Source organism: Chenopodium album, chromosome 23 (assembly GCF_948465745.1).
Source record: "Chenopodium album chromosome 23, dcCheAlbu1.1, whole genome shotgun sequence".
Taxonomy (NCBI): Eukaryota; Viridiplantae; Streptophyta; class Magnoliopsida; order Caryophyllales; family Amaranthaceae; genus Chenopodium; species Chenopodium album.
Window position 1 is genome coordinate 4,561,579 of NC_137856.1, and position 22,126 is coordinate 4,583,704.

Consider the following 22,126-nt stretch of genomic DNA (forward strand, 5'->3'; position numbering starts at 1 on the left):
TCTCAGTGGGTGGAAGACGAAATATCTCTCCCTAGCAGGAAGAATTACCCTCACCAAATCCACCATTACAACCTTGGCAAACTACTCTATGCAAACAGCCAAGCTTCCAAGGTCCATATGCGATGAACTAGATAAAAAAGCTCGAAGATTTATTTGGGGAAGCTCGGATGAAAAACAGAGGATTCACCTCATTTCATGGGAAAATCTCCAATTACCTCGAGATAAGGGTGGACTTGGTTTGCGTTCGGCAAGGCAAACCAACTCAGCTTTTCTCACAAAGTTGGGATGGAGAGTTTTGAAAGAACCCGATGCACTTTGGGCTAGAGTCCTTCGAGCCAAATATTGCAAAGGACGATGTGACATTGACATGTTCACTCCTTCCTCGAGTATGTCAAATGTGTGGCCCGAGATTGCGGAGAATGCTCAATGGATCAAAGAAGGGTCTCAAGTGGCTATTGGAAATGGCAAACGCACCCTTTTTTGGGAGCATAGATGGGCAACTTCCAAGCCACTCCGTGAGTTTGCTACTGCCACCATACCAACCTCAGTGGAGGGTGCTATAGTTGAAGAGATGTGGGAGGCTGGAAAAGGTTGGAGATGGGATTTGTTTGCACATTTACTCCCTGACCAGCAGCTAAAACTCATAGCTGCTCACTCAGTATTTGAATGTACAACAACTGAGGATCAACTTTATTGGAGAGGTTCCAACAGTGGCAAATTTTCAATTAAGAGTGCTCTAAAGATTATGCGTGAAGATGATGTTATACCAAGAAACCCAAAGTGGGAACTTGCGTGGCATACTCCTGTCCAGCAAAGAGTCAAGACCTTCCTTTGGTTAGTGTTACACGATCGACTTTTATGTAATGCTAATAGGCAGAGAAGACAGTTGACAGATGATCCTAGCTGTAATAGATGCTCTCTTGGAGAGGATGAAACTTTAATTCATCTCTTAAGAGATTGTCCTAAAGCTCGAGAAATCTGGAATAAGGTGGGAGATTCTGCTCTTCATTCATCCTTCTTTGCAGGAAATCTGGAAGAATGGGTGATAAAAAACCTTGAAGCTGCTGAAGTGTATTACCCTGACAAATGGCCTACTTGCTTTGCCCTCACTCTTTGGTGGATTTGGAGGTGGAGGAATATGGTGGTCTTTGGAAGAGAAGGGGAAATTCCACTTGATACAGGGGTGTTCATCAAAGCTCAAGTTGAGGAAACTTGGAGAGTATTTTCTACTCCTAGGATCAAATATCCTATTCTGAAGTCTACTACAGGCAAGAAAAAAGAAGTTCATATCAATTGGATTGCCCCCCCTGCTGGATGGCTTACCTTAAATACTGATGGAGCAGCCAAGGGCACTCCAGGGTTAGCTGGTGGTGGGGGAGTAATTCGTGATGATGCAGGAAGCTTTGTCAAGGGTTTTGCAGCAAACTTTGGCACCTGTCATGCTTATAGAGCTGAATTACTAGCTCTGGAATATGGTCTTCAGATGGCAGTTCAAAAAGGCATAAGGAAGCTTATCATTCAAAAGGACAATAAAGCTTGTGTGGAAGCCATCAACAACTCAAGCCAACAGCAAGGGGAGTGTATGCACATCATCAACAACTGTCGTAATCTTTGTAATTTTTTCAGTTCTTTTTCTTTTGTTCATGTTTTCAGGGAAGGGAATAGAGTGGTTGATGTTTTAGCCAATTTGGGGGTTAGCCTTCAAGAGAGAGTAATTTATTTCGATGATCCTCCGATCGAAATAAAGAACGCTCTTTGGGAGGATTTAGTTGGAGTGGCTTTGCCACGTATGGTGATGTAATTTTTCTTTGTTTTCGGGTTTTTTTTTTCCCTCATTAGCATCAAAAAAAAAATCAAAAAAAAAAAAGATTACACACAACAAAAAAAAAAAAAAAAAAAAAAAAAAAAAAAATCGTAAATAAAAACACAAAAATTACGCTTTCTATCTTCATCCCCTTCCCCACCACGGCACCACCTGTGACATCTCCTGCAAACTCAATACATCCCTTTCTCTCTCCTCTCAACTCAAAGATTGGTTTTTTTTTTTTTCTTTTTTTTGAAAATATTTTAATACATTAGTTACGGAGTATTTTTATTTTTAAAAATTAAATTAACCCATTTTCCCAAAATAAAAAAAAACCCTGATTCAATCTTCATTAAAGCCCCAGAAAGAGCTTCAACCCAAATCCCCAGATCCCAAAAAAAAACATGTCAATAAAAAAAGACATGATTTTTATCGGATCATTGATAATACTATGGTATTCATCAAATATTGGGGTTTTATTATTAAACAAATTACTTCTCTCAAATTATAAATTCGGATTTCCAATTTTTCTTACAATGTGCCACATGTCAGCTTGTGCTTTTCTGAGTTACATCTCCATTGTTGTACTGAAAATAGTTCCATTACAAAGAGTAAAATCAAGATCACAATTTGTTAAAATTGTGACTTTGAGTATTGTTTTTTGTGGGTCAGTTGTTGGTGGTAATGTATCATTGAGATTTCTTCCTGTTTCCTTCAATCAAGCTGTTGGTGCTACGACGCCGTTTTTCACTGCTTTGTTTGCTTATTTGATCACTTTCAAGAGAGAAGCTTGGGTTACTTATGCTTGCCTTGTTCCTGTTGTTACTGGTGTTATTATTGCTAGTGGGGTATGTTTCTTCAACTTGGCATTTTGAATATTATATTTTATTCGTCGTTGATGATCACGTGAGATAAATTTTTGGTTCATGTAGTCGACCTTGTCCTTTTGGAATTACGTTTAGACGTAGTCCCAAAAGGATTACGACTTTGGCAATGTTATATTGTTGTTGTTGTTATTGGATTGTTTGTGGAATTTTAAATTTTTATGGATGGTTAATAGTTATGTTCTACTCATTAGTTTGGATCATTGTTTGGTATATTTGACCTGATTTGGAACTAAAAGTATGAGATTTAAGATCTGGAATTTGTTGTTGATGTAGATGCTTGATTATTATATGCTTCAATTTAGTCACCTTTAAATTTGATGGATCTTTCAAGTAGAGCATTGATTGGTGTGATCAAATTGATTTACTAAGAGAAGTTGTAGTATGATTAATGAAGATAGTTTTGGGAATATTATTGTTCAATTTGTTGAGGAATGTATGTAAATAGTAACATTGTCAAAATGATTCAGTGCAGGATTTGATGAAATTGCATTGCATTGCTTGTTTGGTGATTTGATTGGTTAAATAATTAAACCCCACTTGTTGTACTTAATTAATCGTACTAATCTATTTGGCAATTTGGTTATATTGAAATTAGACCAAGTTAACATATTTGAATGCGGTCCTTTCGGATCAATTACTGAACAAAGAGAGTGATTCAGTCATAACTTTGCTTCTTTTGAGAACATCACTAAAGCAAGCAACCACCTTTTACTTTGTTCATCTTTGTTTGGAAAATAATTCGTGTTTTTGATGAATTTGAACTTGAACGAACTTGATGGAATTCTTGTGGATTCTGACAGGGGGAGCCAAGTTTTCATTTGTTTGGATTTATTATGTGTATAAGTGCCACTGCAGCAAGGGCTTTCAAATCTGTTCTCCAGGGCATCCTACTCTCTGATGAAGGGTGAGTTTTCACTACTTTATGAAATAATGTGGAATAGACACTGCAAAAGTTTGGGCATTTCATATCCGATTTTCCACTACTTTTAAGTCTGTAAAGATTCAGATATAAGCAGGGAAAGAAAGAATCACAGCAAATATAAAGGAAGTTGTGAGTTTTTGAGCTATTATATTACAAAATCACAAATCTACATGCAAAGGCTTTTCCTTCTTCATAATCAGTTTTCCATTTCATATCTTGTTAACTTGTTAAGTGAGACCTAGGCATGAGCACAGATGAAGATCATGGTCATGACAAGTGACACGATATTAGCATGGTGCGTGAAGTTATTTAGAAATGAGCTGTACATGACCATTGGTGCAGATAGCAAATGGAATAGCAGTAATATCATCTATCTTACATCAAATTCAACATTTTACAAGAAAATAGTACATGAAGCATCATGGGCATGGTATTTAAAAGCATGAGTAGAAGCATTCTCTGAAGTATATCACATTTAAGGCTGAAAGTTCAAAAGAGTGTAATACATAGCACATCACGGATCAAACAATAAAATTCTTACATCAGACATTATCCATTGATTCTTAAGTCTTATCTAAAAATTGTTGAGACTAGATATAGGACAAAAGAACAGACACTTTTCTGTTAGAATATTACTACGTGTTATTTTCCTTTCCTATTGACTCATACTTGAACAAGTTGCACAGTACAAAATGGGGTAAAATTTTAATTTCTGTTCAGATGCATTCCTGATGGACTTTCAGTTTAATCTCATGATATGTTACTTGCTTCAGGGAAAAGATGGACTCGATGAACTTGTTGCTGTATATGGCCCCAACTGCAGTTGTCGCCTTAGTTCCTGCTGTGTTTATAATGGAACCCACTGTACTAGAAGTCTTTGCTTCTGTGGGAGATCAGCATAAGTTCATGTTGATAATTCTTATTCTGAACTCAACCATGGCTTATGCAGCGAATTTGTCCAACTTCTTGGTGACCAAGTATACAAGTGCCCTGACTCTGCAGGTTTGATATCCTCTTGCCTCTAATGCTTTAAATGTGTTTAGTTAATTGTATGTGTTGTGAGTCGATAGCTAATCTGTTTGCTATCATTAATCTCTCAAAATAACAATACTAGGATTCGGAATATCTACTCTATCTAGGAGAGTAATTCTAGTTATACACGGATTATTTTATCCATTACAAGAACTTAATTAGTTATGGAAGACTGTATGTCTTCTGTAGTGCGTATTTTTTTGCGAATATGACATCTCTATTTCTTGTATAACATATTTAGGTAAAGTTTATACTCCGTACGTTTCATTTTCTCTTTTTCTGTTTCCTAGGAATCCCAATGATATCGATGTTTCCCCCAGCTATCAGTAGCTTTGCTCAGTAAATGTTCTAATTTTCCTGCAGGTACTAGGCAATGCAAAGGGTGCAGTGGCTGTCGTTATCTCAATACTTATTTTCCAGAACCCAGTTACCGTGATTGGTATTGGTGGTTATACAATGACTGTTCTTGGAGTAATTGCTTATGGAGAAACAAAGCGGAGATTCAAGTAATAGATTCTTTATTTGATTTTTTTTTCATCTTAAATAGGAAGATTGATTAGCTAGGTAATTACACGTAACTATAGTTTGTCAATTGTTTCGGGTTCACCCCCTTGTATTTTAGTAGCATATCTTGAATAGAGTGGAGCAGTATTTGTTCACAGAGAGGTCAAAACAGAGGTTATAATTCTATTTTTTGTACTTATTCTGCTCACTAGGCGAATCAGCTTAAGAAAATTATTGGAGAATATAGTGTTGTCTTTATTGCTATTTGAGTTGCATTTTCTTTTTACAGTATGATCAGATGATTTTAATGACTGTGCTGTGAAGTTGGTAATATGAAAATCTGAATGCAGTCTAATTAGGCTTGTCATGCAGTAAACTTGTTCGAGTAATACAAGTAAAGTCGTAATAGATTGCAATTTTGCAACAACAAACAAAATGGAAGAGAATTGAAAGGTTACCGTATTCTTGGAGCATAAAATCAATACCTTGCTGGAATAAGCTGATATACCACCAGAAAAACAATACTCTTTTCTTCTCTAGAAGCATATAATCCCAGATATTCAGGTAATATGGCAAGAAAACATGGATGAAATCTAATAATTTACCTCACATTTTGCAAAAAATAATAGTATTTTCTCTTACAGTACTCCTGACAGAGTAACAGCAACATAACAAAAATTAGAGGTCTCACAATGGCACCTTGTCTAAGCTCCATTCAACGGCTTCTCCATGTGAACCAATATTTCCACGCGCACCAACTGATGAAAAGTAAAATTGTGCATGGCTTAACCTGTTGAAGATAAGCATGGTCTGATTACTTGATGTATCATCAGAAGTTGCTTCAATTTCACATTTGCGAACAGTTCAATTGTAAGGTAAACTTTCAATTTTGACACAAAACCTTAACAGTATGTTTGGATAAAGAAAGGAGACGGAAAAGAAGGGGAGGGAGGAGAAGAGGAGGGGAGTCAAAAATGGCGAATTTTCCTTCCAAATTGCTCCATTGTTGGAGGGATCAATTTCCTACAATTTAATCCCTCCAATTCCCTTCCTCATTTGTTATCCAAATGAAAGATACTCCATCTCTCCATTTCCCTTCCCTTCCCTTCGTTTCCCTCCATTTCCTTCAATCCAAACACACCGTTAGATAAAAGTTATCGTCGTTTTCAAAACATAATAAGTTGACCTGCTCTAACTACTCCATACGTTTATCTAAGCAACTTAACAGAAGAGTAATTCCGTATGGGTGGAGGTACCTAAAATGAAACCACTTCCATTAATCATTTTAGTAAAATTTGGCCTAATCTCAAATTCCTAATATAAAGTTAATCCAAAATATCTACACTTGAAATATTGATGCAAGTGAAATGAGTTGCAAGCCGCTGGTACGAGGAAAAAATGTGGAACTGAAGCAACTCCTGAGGATACTTCTTCAATCAGTTAGTTCTCTGGTTCATGCCTTTTTCGTGAAATTGAGTTATGCACCGTGTTTCTCTGATCAAAGTTGGTGCAGCCTGTGTATTATCAGACTTGTTCTGGACCGCTAGGTAGGGCTTCATACCCATCATGGTGTTGTGGAGTAGCATTTCTCTCAACAGGAATGCACTTTAGAATGACAGCTAAAGGCATGCTAACTGCTCCGATTAAAATGCTGATTAACCAAAGCTGCCAGTTCAAGTGCACAGTGCTTGCAAAAGTTCCCAGAAACTCAACTATGATTGCTTGAAATGCAACTGTGGAAACCATAACAACAATGAAAATCCAGCTGCTGAATATTCCACGGAAGACATTTATTTTCTCTATATCACGACTATTGATTTCGTTGAACACCTGATGAAGAATGGAGCAGAAAACACACATGTTACACAGATGAATATAAAGCAGAAAAAACAATAACATGACCAAAAGCTCAATGGTAAGTTCTGTTTGTGACTGGATTTCCAATTTCAATGCGAGGGAGAAGGGAGCAATGGAAGAAAGGAAAAAAGTGAAAGGTAGAGAAAAGCAAGAGGAAACCTGGCAGAACACAAAAGAGTTGAATATGACTGTATTCAGGATTTCGTGAGAATCTGGGCCGCCAAGTCTAAGAAGCCGCTCTCCATCAAAGCTTAGAACAGCAAGGACAGCGAACTGATATACACTCTGGCCAAGGATATTTCTCCACATAGTCTTGGTAATAAAACTAACATTTCTTCCAATAGGAGGTCTTTTCATGAGCTCATCAGTAGGTGGTTCTGTAGCCAGGGCTAGCGCGCCAAGTGTATCCATAATCATGTTGACCCACAGCAGCTGCACAGCCGTCAATGGAGCAGAACCTAGAAGATCCAATGTATATCAGTAAAATGTACAAAGACATTGTGCAAAGTAAGAAAGTACAATAAATTGCTGACTGACCAGTGATGCATGCAGCTACAAAATTGAGCATTAGGGCAACTATGTTGACTGTCAACTGAAACTGCACAAATTTTTGGATGTTTATGTAGACAGCTCTTCCCCATTTGACAACATTTACAATGGTGCTGAAATTGTCATCCAAAATAATGACATCGGCGCTTTCCTTTGCAACCTGTATACATTAACCTGTGGAGTCAAAAGGCAGAACAACAGCATTCTACATGCATCTTATAGTTCACAAAATTTTAGACTTAAGGTAGTAACTGGTGAATCTCAATAAACAATTTCTAGGAAAGAAAGAAACTGTGTAGGAGCTACGTCTTAACAGTCATTTTCACAGGCACTAAATTATTTCACATACCGTGTAGAATGAAAGAACTGAATGAACCCTGCAAAGGCACATTCATTATTTCCTTTAGACAATGAAATTATTAACAAACCTCTGTTCCCGCAATTCCCATAGCAAGTCCAATATCAGACTCATGCAAGGCAGGTGCATCATTGGTCCCGTCACCAGTCACAGAAACCACCTCCCGGAGTACTCTCAGGCTACTCACCAATGTGTGTTTGTCTAATGGCAGAGACCGTGCCATTACCTGATATTATTGATAAAAAAAGTTTCGTGCAAATTTCATTATTTTCCAACTATAAATGCCCGCAACTAAAGAGAGTTTCTGCAAGAATTGGAAAACAAACCTGGATTCTTTGTGAGATCTCCTTTATCTCCTCATGACTCTTACTACGAAAGTCAGATCCTTCAACAGCAAGGCCACCTTCTGTTAGTATACCGCATTCTCTTGCTATGGCCTTGGCTGTATTGATGTTGTCACCGGTGACCATACGCACAGTGATTCCAGCAGCTAAACAAGTCTGAACAGCTTCTGTGACCCCAGGACGAACTGGATCCTTGATTCCAACAACGGCTACTAAAGTATATCCGTCTTCAGGGATGCTGGTTTCATCATATCCATCATCCATGTCTCTGAAGGCCAAGCACAGAGTCCTCAAAGCTTCATCAGCAAAACCATTTATGACATTAGTTATACTCTTGAAGTGGTCTTCAGAAATGTCTACAGAATTGCCATTGCAATCAATCATTTTGTGGCACAAGCCTAACACTATTTCTGATGCCCCCTTGCAAAAGGCTCGAGTTCCACCTTCTGGCAAAGCCACAAGGACAGACATCTTCTTTCTAACAGAATTAAAAGGCTCTACATTCTTTATCTGGTACTTCTTACGCAACTCCTCAAAATCACCCCCTAGAAGCATTCCGAATTCAAGCAATGCTGATTCAGTTGCCTGCCCTAGAATGGAAGTCTTTCCATCATGATCCTTTACTACTTCTGCACCAGTGTTTAAGAAAATAACTTGTAATAGAGTGGTCAAGGTACTGTCAGATATCTCTGATTTTAAATCTTTTCCTTTCAATTCTCGTTTTTTCCCAGCTAACCAAATCTTTTCAACTACCATATGGTTTGTCGTGAGTGTCCCAGTCTTATCAGTGCAGATAGATGTGGCAGAACCCATTGTTTCACACGCAGTAAGATGCCTAACCAGTGCCTTGTCATTCATCAATTTCTTCATTGCAAAGGCAAGGCTTAGAGTCACCGCTAATGGAAGCCCTTCAGGAACAGCAACGACAATAATTGTTACTGCAATAGCAAAGTAGTCTAGGAGCTTCAATGCATCTTCTGAAGACCAGTGTGTGATCTCATCATGAACAACTTTTTCAATAATAAATCTAATAGTCAATACTAAAAATGTCAGTACTGCAAATAATAATCCAATCTTTCCAATTATAGTAGCAACTCCATTTAGTTTCACCTGCAAAGGCGTCTCATCTTGACCCCCCTCACTTAGAGTCTCCATCAACTTTCCCCATTCAGTCTTCATACCAACAGCAGTCACCAGCATTGTAGCTGATCCATCTTGTACTTTCGTTCCACATAAAAGAAACGGTTTATCTTGAGTTATGTTAATTGGCTCGCTCTCTCCTGTTAAGCTTGACTCATCAATCAGCAAGTTGTAGCCAGAAATAAAGATTCCATCAGCAGGAACTATATCTCCAGTAGATAAGTTTACTATATCTCCAACAACCAAATCAAAGATCAGTACCTTCTGCCTACGTCCATCTCTTGTAACCTGAACATATATCTTCTTCTTCTCTTTGTCCAGATCTATGAATTGCAATGACTGTTTGTAGTCACTGACAGCAGTCACAGTGACAACCAAAAATATACTGAGTAGAATTCCTACCCCATCATACATTCCTTTAGGAAGCCCTTCAGTACTAATTCCTACCCCTATTGAAACCACCGCGCAAACCATCAGAATTATTAATGTCAAGTCATGTAACGCCTCCCATACAAATGTCCAAAATCCTCTAGGAGGTTTTTCAGTGTATTTGTTCAGTCCATAGATTTTTTGCCTACGAGGTATGTCACTTGATGAAATTCCGTCTTTGAGTGATGAGGATACTTTCATGGCTAGTCCTTCTACACCCCCATGGGTATTAAAGCCCTTTGTATCATGGCCACGAACAATTGATGCCAATTCATCGGAATCAATTCCAAAGCCTTCCTCTTGGGTTTCCTTTGATAGCGTATATTCAGTTCTACCAGCTGCAAAAATGATTTAACATGTTAAACACAGAATAATTGGAGAAATAGATAGCAAATAATATCATAGAATATTTCGAAGCTCCATACCATCACTAAAACGAATTGCTGCTTTATGTACCATGAACGCAACACGTAATTCCTGCCAAAAAAATAAAAAGCTAAGTACGCAGGTCTAGATAAACTATCTCACAGATATAGGATGATACAGCCAAAGAAGAATCAAAACATGCAGCATATATATCTCCTTATTCCCAGAAACAATATGTCAAGATTACCATTACCTGCAGAGCGTAGCAAGTTCATACAATAATATTTGTCATAAGTTATAGTTCGAGTAGCCTAAGTGTCAAGAGTACACAAGACACCAATGGGTATGGCGAACAGTCTAAATAAACTACAAGCAACTGCCTCAAGATTCCTTTGTGAAGTGTTAACAATACAAGAGACATTGATGTGTATAGTGCAATGCTGGAACAACAAGTGATGCTGAGGAATAATATCCCTAGTGTTAGCTGGACTTTTCAGCCAAAATTCCCATATTCTCTTAGAGTTACATTCGCTCTTGAGGTGTGAGGTTCTATAGTGTCATAGCTAGTCATAACGTAGGCCAACGATAAACAAGATTCTATTGTTCCATCTGATCAAAGGAGAAAAAAGAACGAGTTTACAGATTTAAATCTTTACTATTCTTCTCCTCTCCACATCATAAAATGTAGGTCTTAGTATTTTTGCAGTTAACTTTTAAGTAACAGAGCACAATCCACAGTTCTGGTAAAAAGGTTTCTGTTATAGGTTTCGTTGCAAGCAACCTCTCCTAGTCTTGACCGTTTTGTAGACTAAGGGGCAAAAAGCATTATATAGGCTTCTTTTAACCCTCTCAAAGGAAGAAATTATATTGGATCATTTTTATTATTCTTCTTATTGCAGGACATTATCAACAAACTCAAACAAGGAAATTGAAAGACATGCTCAAAACCAATAGAGATACTTTCAGCTGATGTCAATGCACAGACCTCATACTAGACAACATGTAGTGCAAGTTACAAGAATCATACAAGAAGTCAAAGGTACCATGCCATCATCCGAAAGCAGTCCAAACTCAGGTGAACAACATGCTCAATTGAATTTACCAACAAGAATGAAACATAAACCTACTATATTGAGCATCTAGCAGCTCGCACAGATAAGGAAAGATGGTGCATGGACTAGAAAAAGGACTCATATATGATGTTGAATTACAGCAACATGAATTTATTTCAGTTGAACACCCAAATTTGATGACAACATCTGCATATAAATTGCTAAATTCATTGGTCATGTTGAAAACTTTACGTCTACAAAAATCTAGATGAAATCATTTATCTTAATTCAGCCTGTAAGCTGTAACACATTCCTCGGAATCCTCACAATTCACAAAGGTGAACATTGTCATTGAGATGCTCATATAGCTATATATTATATGGATTTACGCCCCCATTGTGTGCATAAACACAATGCTTTACTATGTTGTGAGCTTTAGTGTGCTAAGTACTTATGGAGTAATAGCTACAAATTATTAGCTCCACTAGTCAATACATCCAGTTCAATCAGTTAGTTAAATCATTCAACACAACCAACTCTTAGAAACTAGCTATGCGCTAATAAAAACAAAACCTTAGGGCATTTTCTCGTTGACTGAACTGAACTTATTAGAGCTGAACTGAACTGAATATTTTATGAGAGAAGGAAATTAAGAACTGAACTGAACTGAACTTATTAGAGTTGAACTGAACTGAATGAAAATAATCGAATGAGATTAGGCCCTTAGTGTGCTAAATTCTTATTATGTTATAGCAAGTTACGTATTCAAAGTTCTCCATAAGCCATAAGGCAACTTTTTAACTCTTAGTAGGCCACACTTGAATCTTTACTTTATCCATAACACAGCCATATAATTCATAGCGCGTTAGGTAACAGGTACCTAAATTGTTAGGTGTTTCGAGTTTTCTTATGTAAGGTATTAATCCTAGCAAGGACTTATTCTCGTGATACATGACAGTGGTACCAAATTGCACGTACAAAGATTTTAACTGGAGCATGTAGCACATCAAAAAGATAAAGGATAGCCCATACATCACATTCACAAAGATAGCCAAAAATAACATATACCATTACAAGATGCCCATATCTTCATTTTGATCAGCCAAAACTAACCTATATTTTTTTATGAAAGTTCAAGGAAATTTCCTGTGATATGTATTTATTGATATTTTTTAATAGATATTGAAAATAAGTTAAAATTTGCGGCTAGAAATCTCCTTTGCCCATTTACAGTGGCTTAGAAGAAGTCAAGGTTCATTATTTATAATGCTATTAATAGGTGCACCCACTTGCTACCAACACTAGAGTACAGAATTTTGATATTTGAGATATATAAAAAATAAATAAATATAAGTGGGTCTTTTACAAAGTAGAGATTTTCATGTGATTATCACACTAACCTTAACAAGTGGAATCTTAATAGATACTTCGTATTACTAAAGCACAATAATTTATTAGGTGATTCAACTACAATTTGACAGCAATTATACTGTATAGTGTATACGGCAGAATGAGTACTGACTATCTGGATATTAGCGATATTGTGTAATGTGTACCGCTAAGTTTAGTTGTTTCTTTGGGGCGATGATAAAACATAAGGACAATGATATAAACGTAATTTGATATGAGGTATTAGATACCACCACATAATTTTTAACCTACTAAATTAGTTTGATTTAAGTTGTTTAAAAGTGAGTACGATTTCTTTTTAGTAGCATTCCTAGTGGAATATAAGATTTAGAAGTTTTTTTTATTGTATTATACAAAGTAAAAAGTAGGTAAAAATAAGCAATTAAAAAAAAAGAAGCTAAAAATGAAAAGAAAAGACAATAAATAAACATTTATTACACCTTTTTACTCGTGAATTGTTGAAAAAAAAAAGTATTACATATAGCATTACCCTTAAAAAAAATCCATATTTATGGCTTTGTACGAAGTATATTACCTTCCACTATTTTAAATTTTTTCCCTAGTGCTAATTAACCAACCGACATAATGTCGTGTACACTATGCAAACTACTCTGTAGTCTGTACGACCTGGCTTAGTGAACATGAATCAATGAAATTTAATTGTTGCTAAGATATTAGAGGGTGTTTGTTTGGTGAAAAGTGAGATAATTAAGTTGTTATTTATCTCAATCTTATTTTCTGTCCAGTGTCTATATCATACTTCCTCCGTTTTCTTTTATTGCAACACACATTTTAAGCACGCAGTTTTAGGAGATGATTAGTAAGGGTAAACGAGCGATTTTATCAATATAATTTTCACACGAAAATTAGAATAGGGTTAAGTATCATTTGTAAAAATTATAATGAAAAATTTGTCCGTTTACATTACATAAACCCGACCTCAAAACACGTGCCACAAGGCTGTGTTGCAAGTAAAAGAAAACGGAGGAAGTACGAAGTATTTTCAGATATGGGACTATTTTTTTCTTATCTCACTCACTTCTTCTTCTTTATTACTATTTTTTTCTTATCTCACTCACTTCTTCTTCTTTATTTACTAACCTTTATCCTTTCTTTATTCCTATTATCATCTCTATATGACTCTATCTCTATCCTTATTTCAATTCATACCAAATGTCCGTTAAGATTTTATTAAAGCATTTTATACTTATTCTATCAAATGTAGCATTAAAATTATACGAGTATGATAAAATCACTAGCCAAATATCATAAGTGTTTATGTGGTATGTATTGAATTGAAATACACATAGCACATGTACACCGTAAAAAAGTTCATAGTCTTATTTGACAATTAAATGTTAGCGTAGACTATTTCCCTTAGGTTGACTATTATTTTTTTCATTAGTTGTGTACCATCATGTTTCATAAAAAAATAAAATTGTAGCCTCACTCATCTATTTTATATGAAATGACATTTGAGGACATAAATATGATCTATGAAAGATTACATTTATATTTCAAACTTTAAATTAGTCAACATAACAAAAAAAAAGTTGCTCCCATTTTATGATTTTTATCAACCTATTTTGACTAAAATAACATGAACCGCCGTTAAAAAAAAAAGTCTTTTACGAGTATTATCAACATTTTTTTGAAAGAGATTAATCGTAAGGAAATACAAAAGGTCAACTAACTCTTGACAGTTAAACAGATATTTTCAGCAACATTATTACGCTACGCCACTAAAAATAAAAAAATAATTCAAAAAAAAGGAACCTGAAGAGTTTTAGCAGCTTGAGAGCGTTGTTTAAGATTAGCAACATATCGAAAACGGCGACGGCGATTACGAATGAGCAATCCGACGGCTTTTCGCCACCGAATACGAGCGTCTTCGGGCGCATCCGGTGGCAAATTAAAGTCCTTAAGCAACCTTTCCATCAATAAATGATCAAATTCGGTTTCGGAATTTGTTTGTTTTTTCTATGAAATCTTATTACTCCGTATATGAAAAGAATTAAGACGAAGAATGGCGGGAAGTAATACTAGTAGTACAACAGCCTGCCCCAAAAGAAAGGTTGTGTTTTGGAGACTATGAATATTGAATAGATAAATAATGGGGAAAAAATGGGCCGTACTGTTTTACGGAGTAAAAGGTCCATTTAGTGGACTCCACGTTTATATTTGATTTTAAGAAAATTATAAAGAGGATTCCTTTTTGAAAGTCTGTTTTTTTGAACTTTGATGACGCCATCAAAACATTGAATTCAACGTTTCCATCTAGAATTCTTGATGGACAAAAATACCCCATTCTTTTCCACGCAAAATGACGCTCGTGCCCTTTTGAGAAACATACAACTATACAAGTTTCTCATGTTGAGAAACTTGTATTTTCTCTTTGATCACTTTGTATTTTTTGGAGTTTGCACTTCTAGACTTTTTTTTTTTTTTTTTTTGAAAGATTGCACTTTTAGACATAGGCCCTGTTCTCTTACATTGAAATTTAGTTCAGTTCAGTTTAGCTCTTAATTTCCTTCTCTTATAAAATATTCAGTGCAGTTCAGCTCAACTCCTAATTTTCTTCTCTTATAAAATATTCTATTCAGTTCAATTCAGCTGAGTTCAGTCAATGAAAACAGGGCTATAGTATGCGAATACTTTGCTCATATTACAATAAATTATTCTTCTTTTTGATATTTTAATTGTTTTATCTAATTTTATATTCATATATGAAATACTTTTTCTGTTTCAAAATAAATTTGATCGGTATGTAGATTTTTAACTAGTAATGTTCTTAATTAGAGTATCCAAAAGTATAAATTATACTCTCTGCGTTCCTATTTGGTAGTCACTTTTGGGCAATTTTTACGAAATTAATAAACATGAATAAGAAGTACTATAGCAAGGAGAAGGTCTGGCGCATAGCTCCTATATGCAAACATTGCATATAGGATGGCAATGTAGTAATAAAGTTGAAGTTGTAGTTGGAGTATAAAGTACCATTTGATAGGTAAATAGTACCATTAAAAGTTGTAGTGGTATAAATATTATGCTAATAGTACAAATAAGTATGTAAATGGTACATCAAAATATTATACCATTGTGAGATATAATAGTAGTACTAAGATCTAATGGTACAATATACATGCATAATAGTACAAAAAATGTACCACTGTAACCATAAAAAGTACCATTCTGGATGTCAAACCTCAGCGCTTTTCCACTTTTGCCCTCCTATATGCATTTTTGCATATAGGGACTATGCGACTAGTGGGACTCCTATAGCAAAAGTACATTGAAAAAGTAAATTTACATTAGATATGCAAAAAAGTTGAAAGTGAAAGTAATTAAAGTACATGGGAAAGCAAAATTTACACAAATATTTTTGCAAATTGGAGAGAATTTTGGTAAAATAAATTAACATTAATGGTACTTGAAAAAAACAAATGTGATTACGGGTAATATTTTGGGGCACCAAAAATGAAAAAGTGACTATCAAATAGGGACGGAGAGAGTTAAAGTTAGTATTCGGAAAGTAGACATTGAAACAAATATGTTTAAATGTTTAATCTTTATGTATATAGGACCAATAAAATTCAAAGTAGTGTATGTAAATAATGCAAAAGTCAAACTAGACATTCATTTTGAGAAAAAAAAAAAAAAAAAAAAAAAAAAAAAAAAAAAAAAAAAAAGTATCTCCTTAAATTTGTAGCTGCACATTAAGTGGAATATTGTTGAATGAGGACTTATACTGTTAACGTGGCTAAGTAGCTTTCAAACTTGGTTGATGCACAAGCTAAACATCCGTCATTCTTTATAAATTACAAAATTTAGCTTTTATGCTTGCTTATGATATTTTCAATCTCCGTAGCATAGAATCCAAGTAATGTTTTGTTGATAATCTATTGAAAGATCGCAAATTAACTAACCTAATAAAACCATATTTAAAAAAAAAAAAAAAACTCCATAACTGTCAACTGTCAGCTAACAGTTCTCTTAAAATTGTAACTGTAACCTCTCTTTTTTTCAGCACACCCATACAGCCTTATTGTAAAGTATTATTATCATCATTATTATTCGGTCAATGTGTAATCGTGTATGTGTATGTGTATAGCTGCACTATTATATAAATCTCACCAGACCGCTTTGTGCCAGCTCGGGTGTGGAAGGTCTACAATGTGCCAATTCAAAAATAATGTGAACGACTACCATAAATATTTGCAGGACAATTTCCTCCTGAATGAAAACAACGTGCTCAGAAATGAACATGTCTCGGTAAGTCAAGAGTTTTCGTTGAAGCTTCATAAGCAGAACATGACAGCTAATTCATGCTATCTAATAACTATGCAATGACTAGACCACAATGTCTAACCAGGTCGCCGAAAATAACCCTGCCGTGTTTATATACATGAAATTTCATGCTTACATCTGAGACAAGAGCAAAGTCAGAAGATCATTCTCTCCGTAAGTCACGTTCAATCACCCTGAGATACCATTCCTTGAAGTTTCTGCAGCCAGTTGACGTATTGATTTTCCTCCTTTTTGTGCATGTGTACTAAAAGGAAGTTCATCAAGCTCTCTCCAATACCCTTTGTCTGTAAATAGTCTCTGAATGCATCTTGAAGATCAGAGTCTAATTCGCTGAAGAAATAGAACCATATGTGAATATCAGAATATCAATTGAATCAGGAAATATTCTCATGGATCTCGAAGATGAGGGTCCAAGTCACTGTAAAAGTATTGAAGTAGAAGAATATTCACTAGATCAAATAATACAGTTTTATGATGCTCCGGTCAACAAAATCCTACCCTAAAATTTCAAAATTAGAAACAGTTGCATAACTTGCATCTATTTGCTTACATCCCTATCTAGGCCCTATAATAGCATGTGTCGATGTTCATCCTCAAAGGCATGGAGTTCAAAGTCTAGGAGAGCTGAAAAATGATTCTAAAGAAGGGAATGAACAAAGCTTGGAGCTGCAATATTTAACAATTCAGATTAATACAAAAAGTGGAATCTCCTGTCCAAGTCAGAGGATTCCTATATACCGTCAGGGAAGAAGGTTCTAGTTCTGCAATATTAAAGAATAAGAAATTTAAACTAGAGAAGGAAAAAGGAGTCGCACTTGCATACTTCATAAACAAATAATATAACTAGCAGATATGGAGTATAATATGGAGTAGAAGACTGCTGCACATTGAAGAACAAGCATGATGAATTGATGACCATTACGGAGTACCTTAGATCATTCAACCAATCCCACTGATCAACCCTCCCTGTCCAAAATGGCAAAGAAGTGGGGCGGATACAAGGATATAAGAAAGGTTGTTAGCAGATTATTACTCCCTTTGTCAAATATTTAACTTTATTGGGATTGACATGGTGATTGGATAGTAGTTAGATGTTGAGTAAAGAATGAATTAAGGTAAACAGAAGATAAGAGAGAATGCTGAGGGGTAGATAAAAAGATTGATGGGATAAAATTATAAAGTTTTTTCTTGGACACTTTAAAATGAAAAGTGTGAGGTTAATTTACGACATAGGGACTAAGGAGTAACAATTAACATACAATCCTATATTTTCATATAAACTAACTAAAAGAGTTCGTTAATCACAATGACAACATAGATTTACCTAAACAAGGGGGCCTTGTAATTTTTAGGACCTGTAGAGCTTGTTGATCTTAGATAATCTGCAGAATAGATATTGAATTCTGGGCCAGAATGACTTCTATTGGTAACTTCGCACTTAAAGTGGAGAAGAGAACTTAAGCCAGGCTTTTTTATGCACACTTTCATAAGAACACCCCTTGGATATGTACCATCTCTTGCATAATCTGGTGGACCAAGTAAAGCCGAAACAGCAACATCTTCACCAGTATCACATTTCTTTCGCAATACTACATCATTAGAATTTGGAGTATCCCATTCCACTGTGAAATCTCCTGGGGAACCAGCTTGATAATTCTGTGCCAGGAATAAGATATAAGGTCAGACATCAAAGCAACATGATATCAACTTAAGCACTAGGAAAAAAAAAAAAAAGCAGCAAAGAGCAAGATCTTCAAGCCGAGCTTTAGTCTCTGGGACTTCCACAAATCAACTGAGTGTTTGACGAATTGCTGAAAGATAGCCCCATGTGAGTTGCATATAAATATAATTTGTGTACTAAGCATGTCAAATAGAAGCCAGAGAAATTTTCATATTTCTTAATGATAACAGGTAATCCAGAGAAGCAAAAGACTAGTTCATTCAACAAACACGAACTCTGTATAGATAGCTTACTATAACCAACCCAATACAGAAACCATTTACCTCACTTCTTCTCCACAAGTTTGCAACCCAAGGCACAAACCATTAGATGGATCACTAAACAATATGTATACTATATTACCCTTCTCCCACTCTCCTTTCTCTCTTCTAGTAAGAGACATTTATTATTCGAATTGCCTGGTAAATTTCAACTATAACGATGAATCACATCTGGACTTCCCCTTTCAAACCAATGGTGGTAGGCTGGGGTTTTCATTGCACAACCAAGATTATGTGCGCAAATATAGACTTAACATGCACTTTTACCTCTTAGCACAAACATTGACTAGGACTTCGGTAGGCAAGGTCGCAAGGCATTGCTACTGAAACAAAGGATGCAGATCGATTAGGCCCACAGCTAAGCATAATTCTTGATGATTCCCCGACCCCTTTTTGTCTCAAAAACTAAAGTCTGAAATTGCTTTGCTCATTTCAAGCCATCTACACGATCCCTTTTCCTTACCAGATATAACACTGAAAGATGACCACATAAAAAATAAAAAAAAAAATATTAAAAAATAAAAAGGGTTTGTGAACTAATGGATAATTATCCTATTTTACCGTAAATAATAGTCAGCTATTTGCTTTGCTAAATATTACTTGTCAAAAAAATTCAAGCATTCATAAGCAACTTGTAGTAAGCTTCTCACAACAATCTCTGCAAGTAGCAAAACACACAGCTGGGAAGTACATTTTAAAACCCCATTAAAGTTCTTCCCTTAAATGGTACTAAAGCCATGAGTCTAGCAATTAAGCGGCTGTATCAAATTCACATTCCCAATTAGCATTTTTCTCCACCTTAAAATAAGACACTGATAGACAATAGTTTTCCTAGAGTTATATTGCAAATCAAGCAGTCTCAAAGACGTTTGACTTTGATGTTACATCTTTTTCATGCTATCCCTCTTGAGGGTTCTATAACTTCAGCAATTATCACCCCTAAATTTGTGGGTGGATGACTGGACGGTGCCACAGTGGACCCATCTTGGAATGTTTTCCTAACCTGAGTTGACAACTAAATCATAGAGGGCAACAACAAACAACTTCCATCTTGGTATGATTTCTCACTTTTGAAATTATACCTTTTAATCTCGAATGTCCAACGTTTTATAACCAATACTCCTCTGTCCTCAAAAAGATACCATGTCTCTATATTCAGTTGTCTCAAAACTAGATAGGTTTCTCTCTAATTTCAGTTATTTAATTCACAAACTTCTCAAATTACACTGATTGATACCTTAACTACTAATTACAGAGTACTTTTTATCGTAGTTCTGGCATTATATCACAATTTCTTATACATCGACCACTAATCATATACTCACATGTAGCCTATTATTCCAACACAGAGAGAGTTTATGGGAAAGAAGTAACTCACTAACTCGTAATCCATCCTTATGAATAATGTCTACATAGAGGGGTTGTTTTGCTAGATGAACAAAGTTGTTCCCAATTTTTTGCATTTCAAAAGTGGGTATGATATAATTTATCCTATAAAGTCGAAATTCTCATGCGAAGTTTAGGGGCTACATAAGCAGCTTCGCACCGTGTTTTTGACAACCAAACAACTTTCCGATTTCCAATGTTTAGGCTCCTCGACAACTTAACGAGCCACTGAGTTTTATTCTAGACTACTGCTCATTGCCTTGCTACAATAATACGGAAAAATACTCGAAATAATTAATAGGGTTTCAAAATTTCAAAACTTTAACACAATTCCAATCACATATTCGCAGTAAACCCACAAATTACTCAAAAAATCAATCAGAACTCATGTATGATGTACCATCAATAATTAAAAACCCTAAAATCAGTTGATTTTGATTCACAAATTCCCAATGAAAGAGGCACATTACAGAAATTGCATAGTCAGAAAGTAAGTAAAAAAGTAATTACAAAAGTAAAGAAAAATTGGGGAAAGAGAGAGGAAGAAATACTTGAAAGCAGGGAGAAGAGAGTTCGTGAGTGATTTCAGACTGCAAGATTTTGAGTAAATCGAAGGCTTTGGCTTTGGCGGCTTCCCGATTCTTGAGAACCGTTTGCATTGCTCTTACGTTCCGCATTCTCGACTACTACCACGATTACCAGTACAACTCCAGAACTGAGCGACTCATGCCTCAAGGGAATATGTTTTGCTCTTTGAAATTTTATTTTTACTTAACAAAAATGTAGATAAAACCCAAAACATTTAGTTTCCGTTTTCTACGATGTGCCCCCTTTTTGAGAAATCTACACTATAATTTCAAAATACATTTAGTTTCCACACGGCAACCTTGCTGTTATCTTGCCGTTGATAAATTCCATTAGTGGTGCCCACTCACCACTAAATAATACTTTTTTATCGATTTGCGTGTTAAAAATGGTTCCGTTAAAGGTTTTGGGGCTATTTTGTCTCTAAAGGTTCCAAATTGAGCTCAGATTTAGCAAAAAAAATAACATAAATGCCTCGTTTGCGTATTAAATACGTAAACACGCAAATCAAGACACTTCTTAATATGCAAAATGAGGCATTTGTGTTATTATTTTTGCTAAATTTGAGTTCAATTTGGAATCTTTATGACCAAAATAGCCCCAAAAACCTTTAACGGAAACATTTTCAACACACAAATTGATAAAAAAATTTATTTAGTGGTTAGTGGGCCCCACTAGCGGAATTTGTTAACAGCAAGGTTACCGTGTATAAATTAAATGTACTTTGAGATTATAGTGTAGATTTCTCAAAAAAAGGGGGCACATCGTAGAAAATGGAAAGTTAGAGGGTTATAATATAGAAAAGCCCTTTTATTTTTTAAAATTGATATAAACAAAATAAAAGAAAAAATTAAGTGGCTCCTCCTCCTCCCAAAATAAATTTACCTTTTGATCATAGAAAGTATTGGACGGAGTAATTAAAAAAATGGAGGAGTATAGCTCAAACAGCGTGTCAATTGTACGATCAATGACTTTTATTCATGAATAAATCTTTATTAAAACAAAAAATATATCAATCAATTAACTTATACTAAAAGCGAATCTAAAATGACACTTGTCACAACGTCATTAACTATTTTCCCGCCCATTTCACTTTCCGTTTTTACAAAGATTCTTTAAGGAAAGCATTTTATAATAATGAAAAATATCTTTCTTCCACTTAAAATTCTTAACAATAAAAACTCTCCATATA

At 35.3% G+C, this 22,126-nt stretch overlaps 3 protein-coding genes across 3 annotated transcripts; 1 reads left to right on the plus strand and 2 right to left on the minus strand.

Moving 5' to 3' along the window:
* The first annotated feature begins 1,982 nt into the window (after positions 1 to 1,982).
* Positions 1,983 to 5,413, plus strand: LOC145608246 (UDP-URONIC ACID TRANSPORTER 1-like). Its single transcript, XM_081663858.1, has 4 exons — positions 1,983 to 2,652; positions 3,492 to 3,595; positions 4,387 to 4,615; positions 5,009 to 5,413. The coding sequence occupies exons 1-4, from the start codon at positions 2,209 to 2,211 to the stop codon at positions 5,153 to 5,155; spliced, it is 924 nt and encodes a 307-aa protein (XP_081519984.1). The 5' UTR covers positions 1,983 to 2,208; the 3' UTR covers positions 5,156 to 5,413.
* A 323-nt stretch (positions 5,414 to 5,736) lies between these two features.
* On the minus strand, positions 5,737 to 14,812 carry LOC145609731 (putative calcium-transporting ATPase 11, plasma membrane-type). Its single transcript, XM_081665195.1, has 7 exons — positions 14,431 to 14,812; positions 10,252 to 10,303; positions 8,240 to 10,164; positions 7,984 to 8,139; positions 7,544 to 7,715; positions 7,166 to 7,464; positions 5,737 to 6,979 (listed from the first exon to the last, which is right to left on the minus strand). Exons 1-7 carry the CDS (start codon positions 14,590 to 14,592, stop codon positions 6,674 to 6,676), a joined length of 3,072 nt encoding a protein of 1,023 aa, XP_081521321.1. The 5' UTR covers positions 14,593 to 14,812; the 3' UTR covers positions 5,737 to 6,673.
* Positions 14,813 to 16,836: 2,024 nt separating this feature from the next.
* LOC145608687 (uncharacterized protein At2g39795, mitochondrial-like) lies at positions 16,837 to 21,070 on the minus strand. Its single transcript, XM_081664293.1, has 3 exons — positions 20,901 to 21,070; positions 18,287 to 18,618; positions 16,837 to 17,292 (listed from the first exon to the last, which is right to left on the minus strand). Exons 1-3 carry the CDS (start codon positions 21,024 to 21,026, stop codon positions 17,127 to 17,129), a joined length of 624 nt encoding a protein of 207 aa, XP_081520419.1. The 5' UTR covers positions 21,027 to 21,070; the 3' UTR covers positions 16,837 to 17,126.
* Positions 21,071 to 22,126: the final 1,056 nt, after the last annotated feature.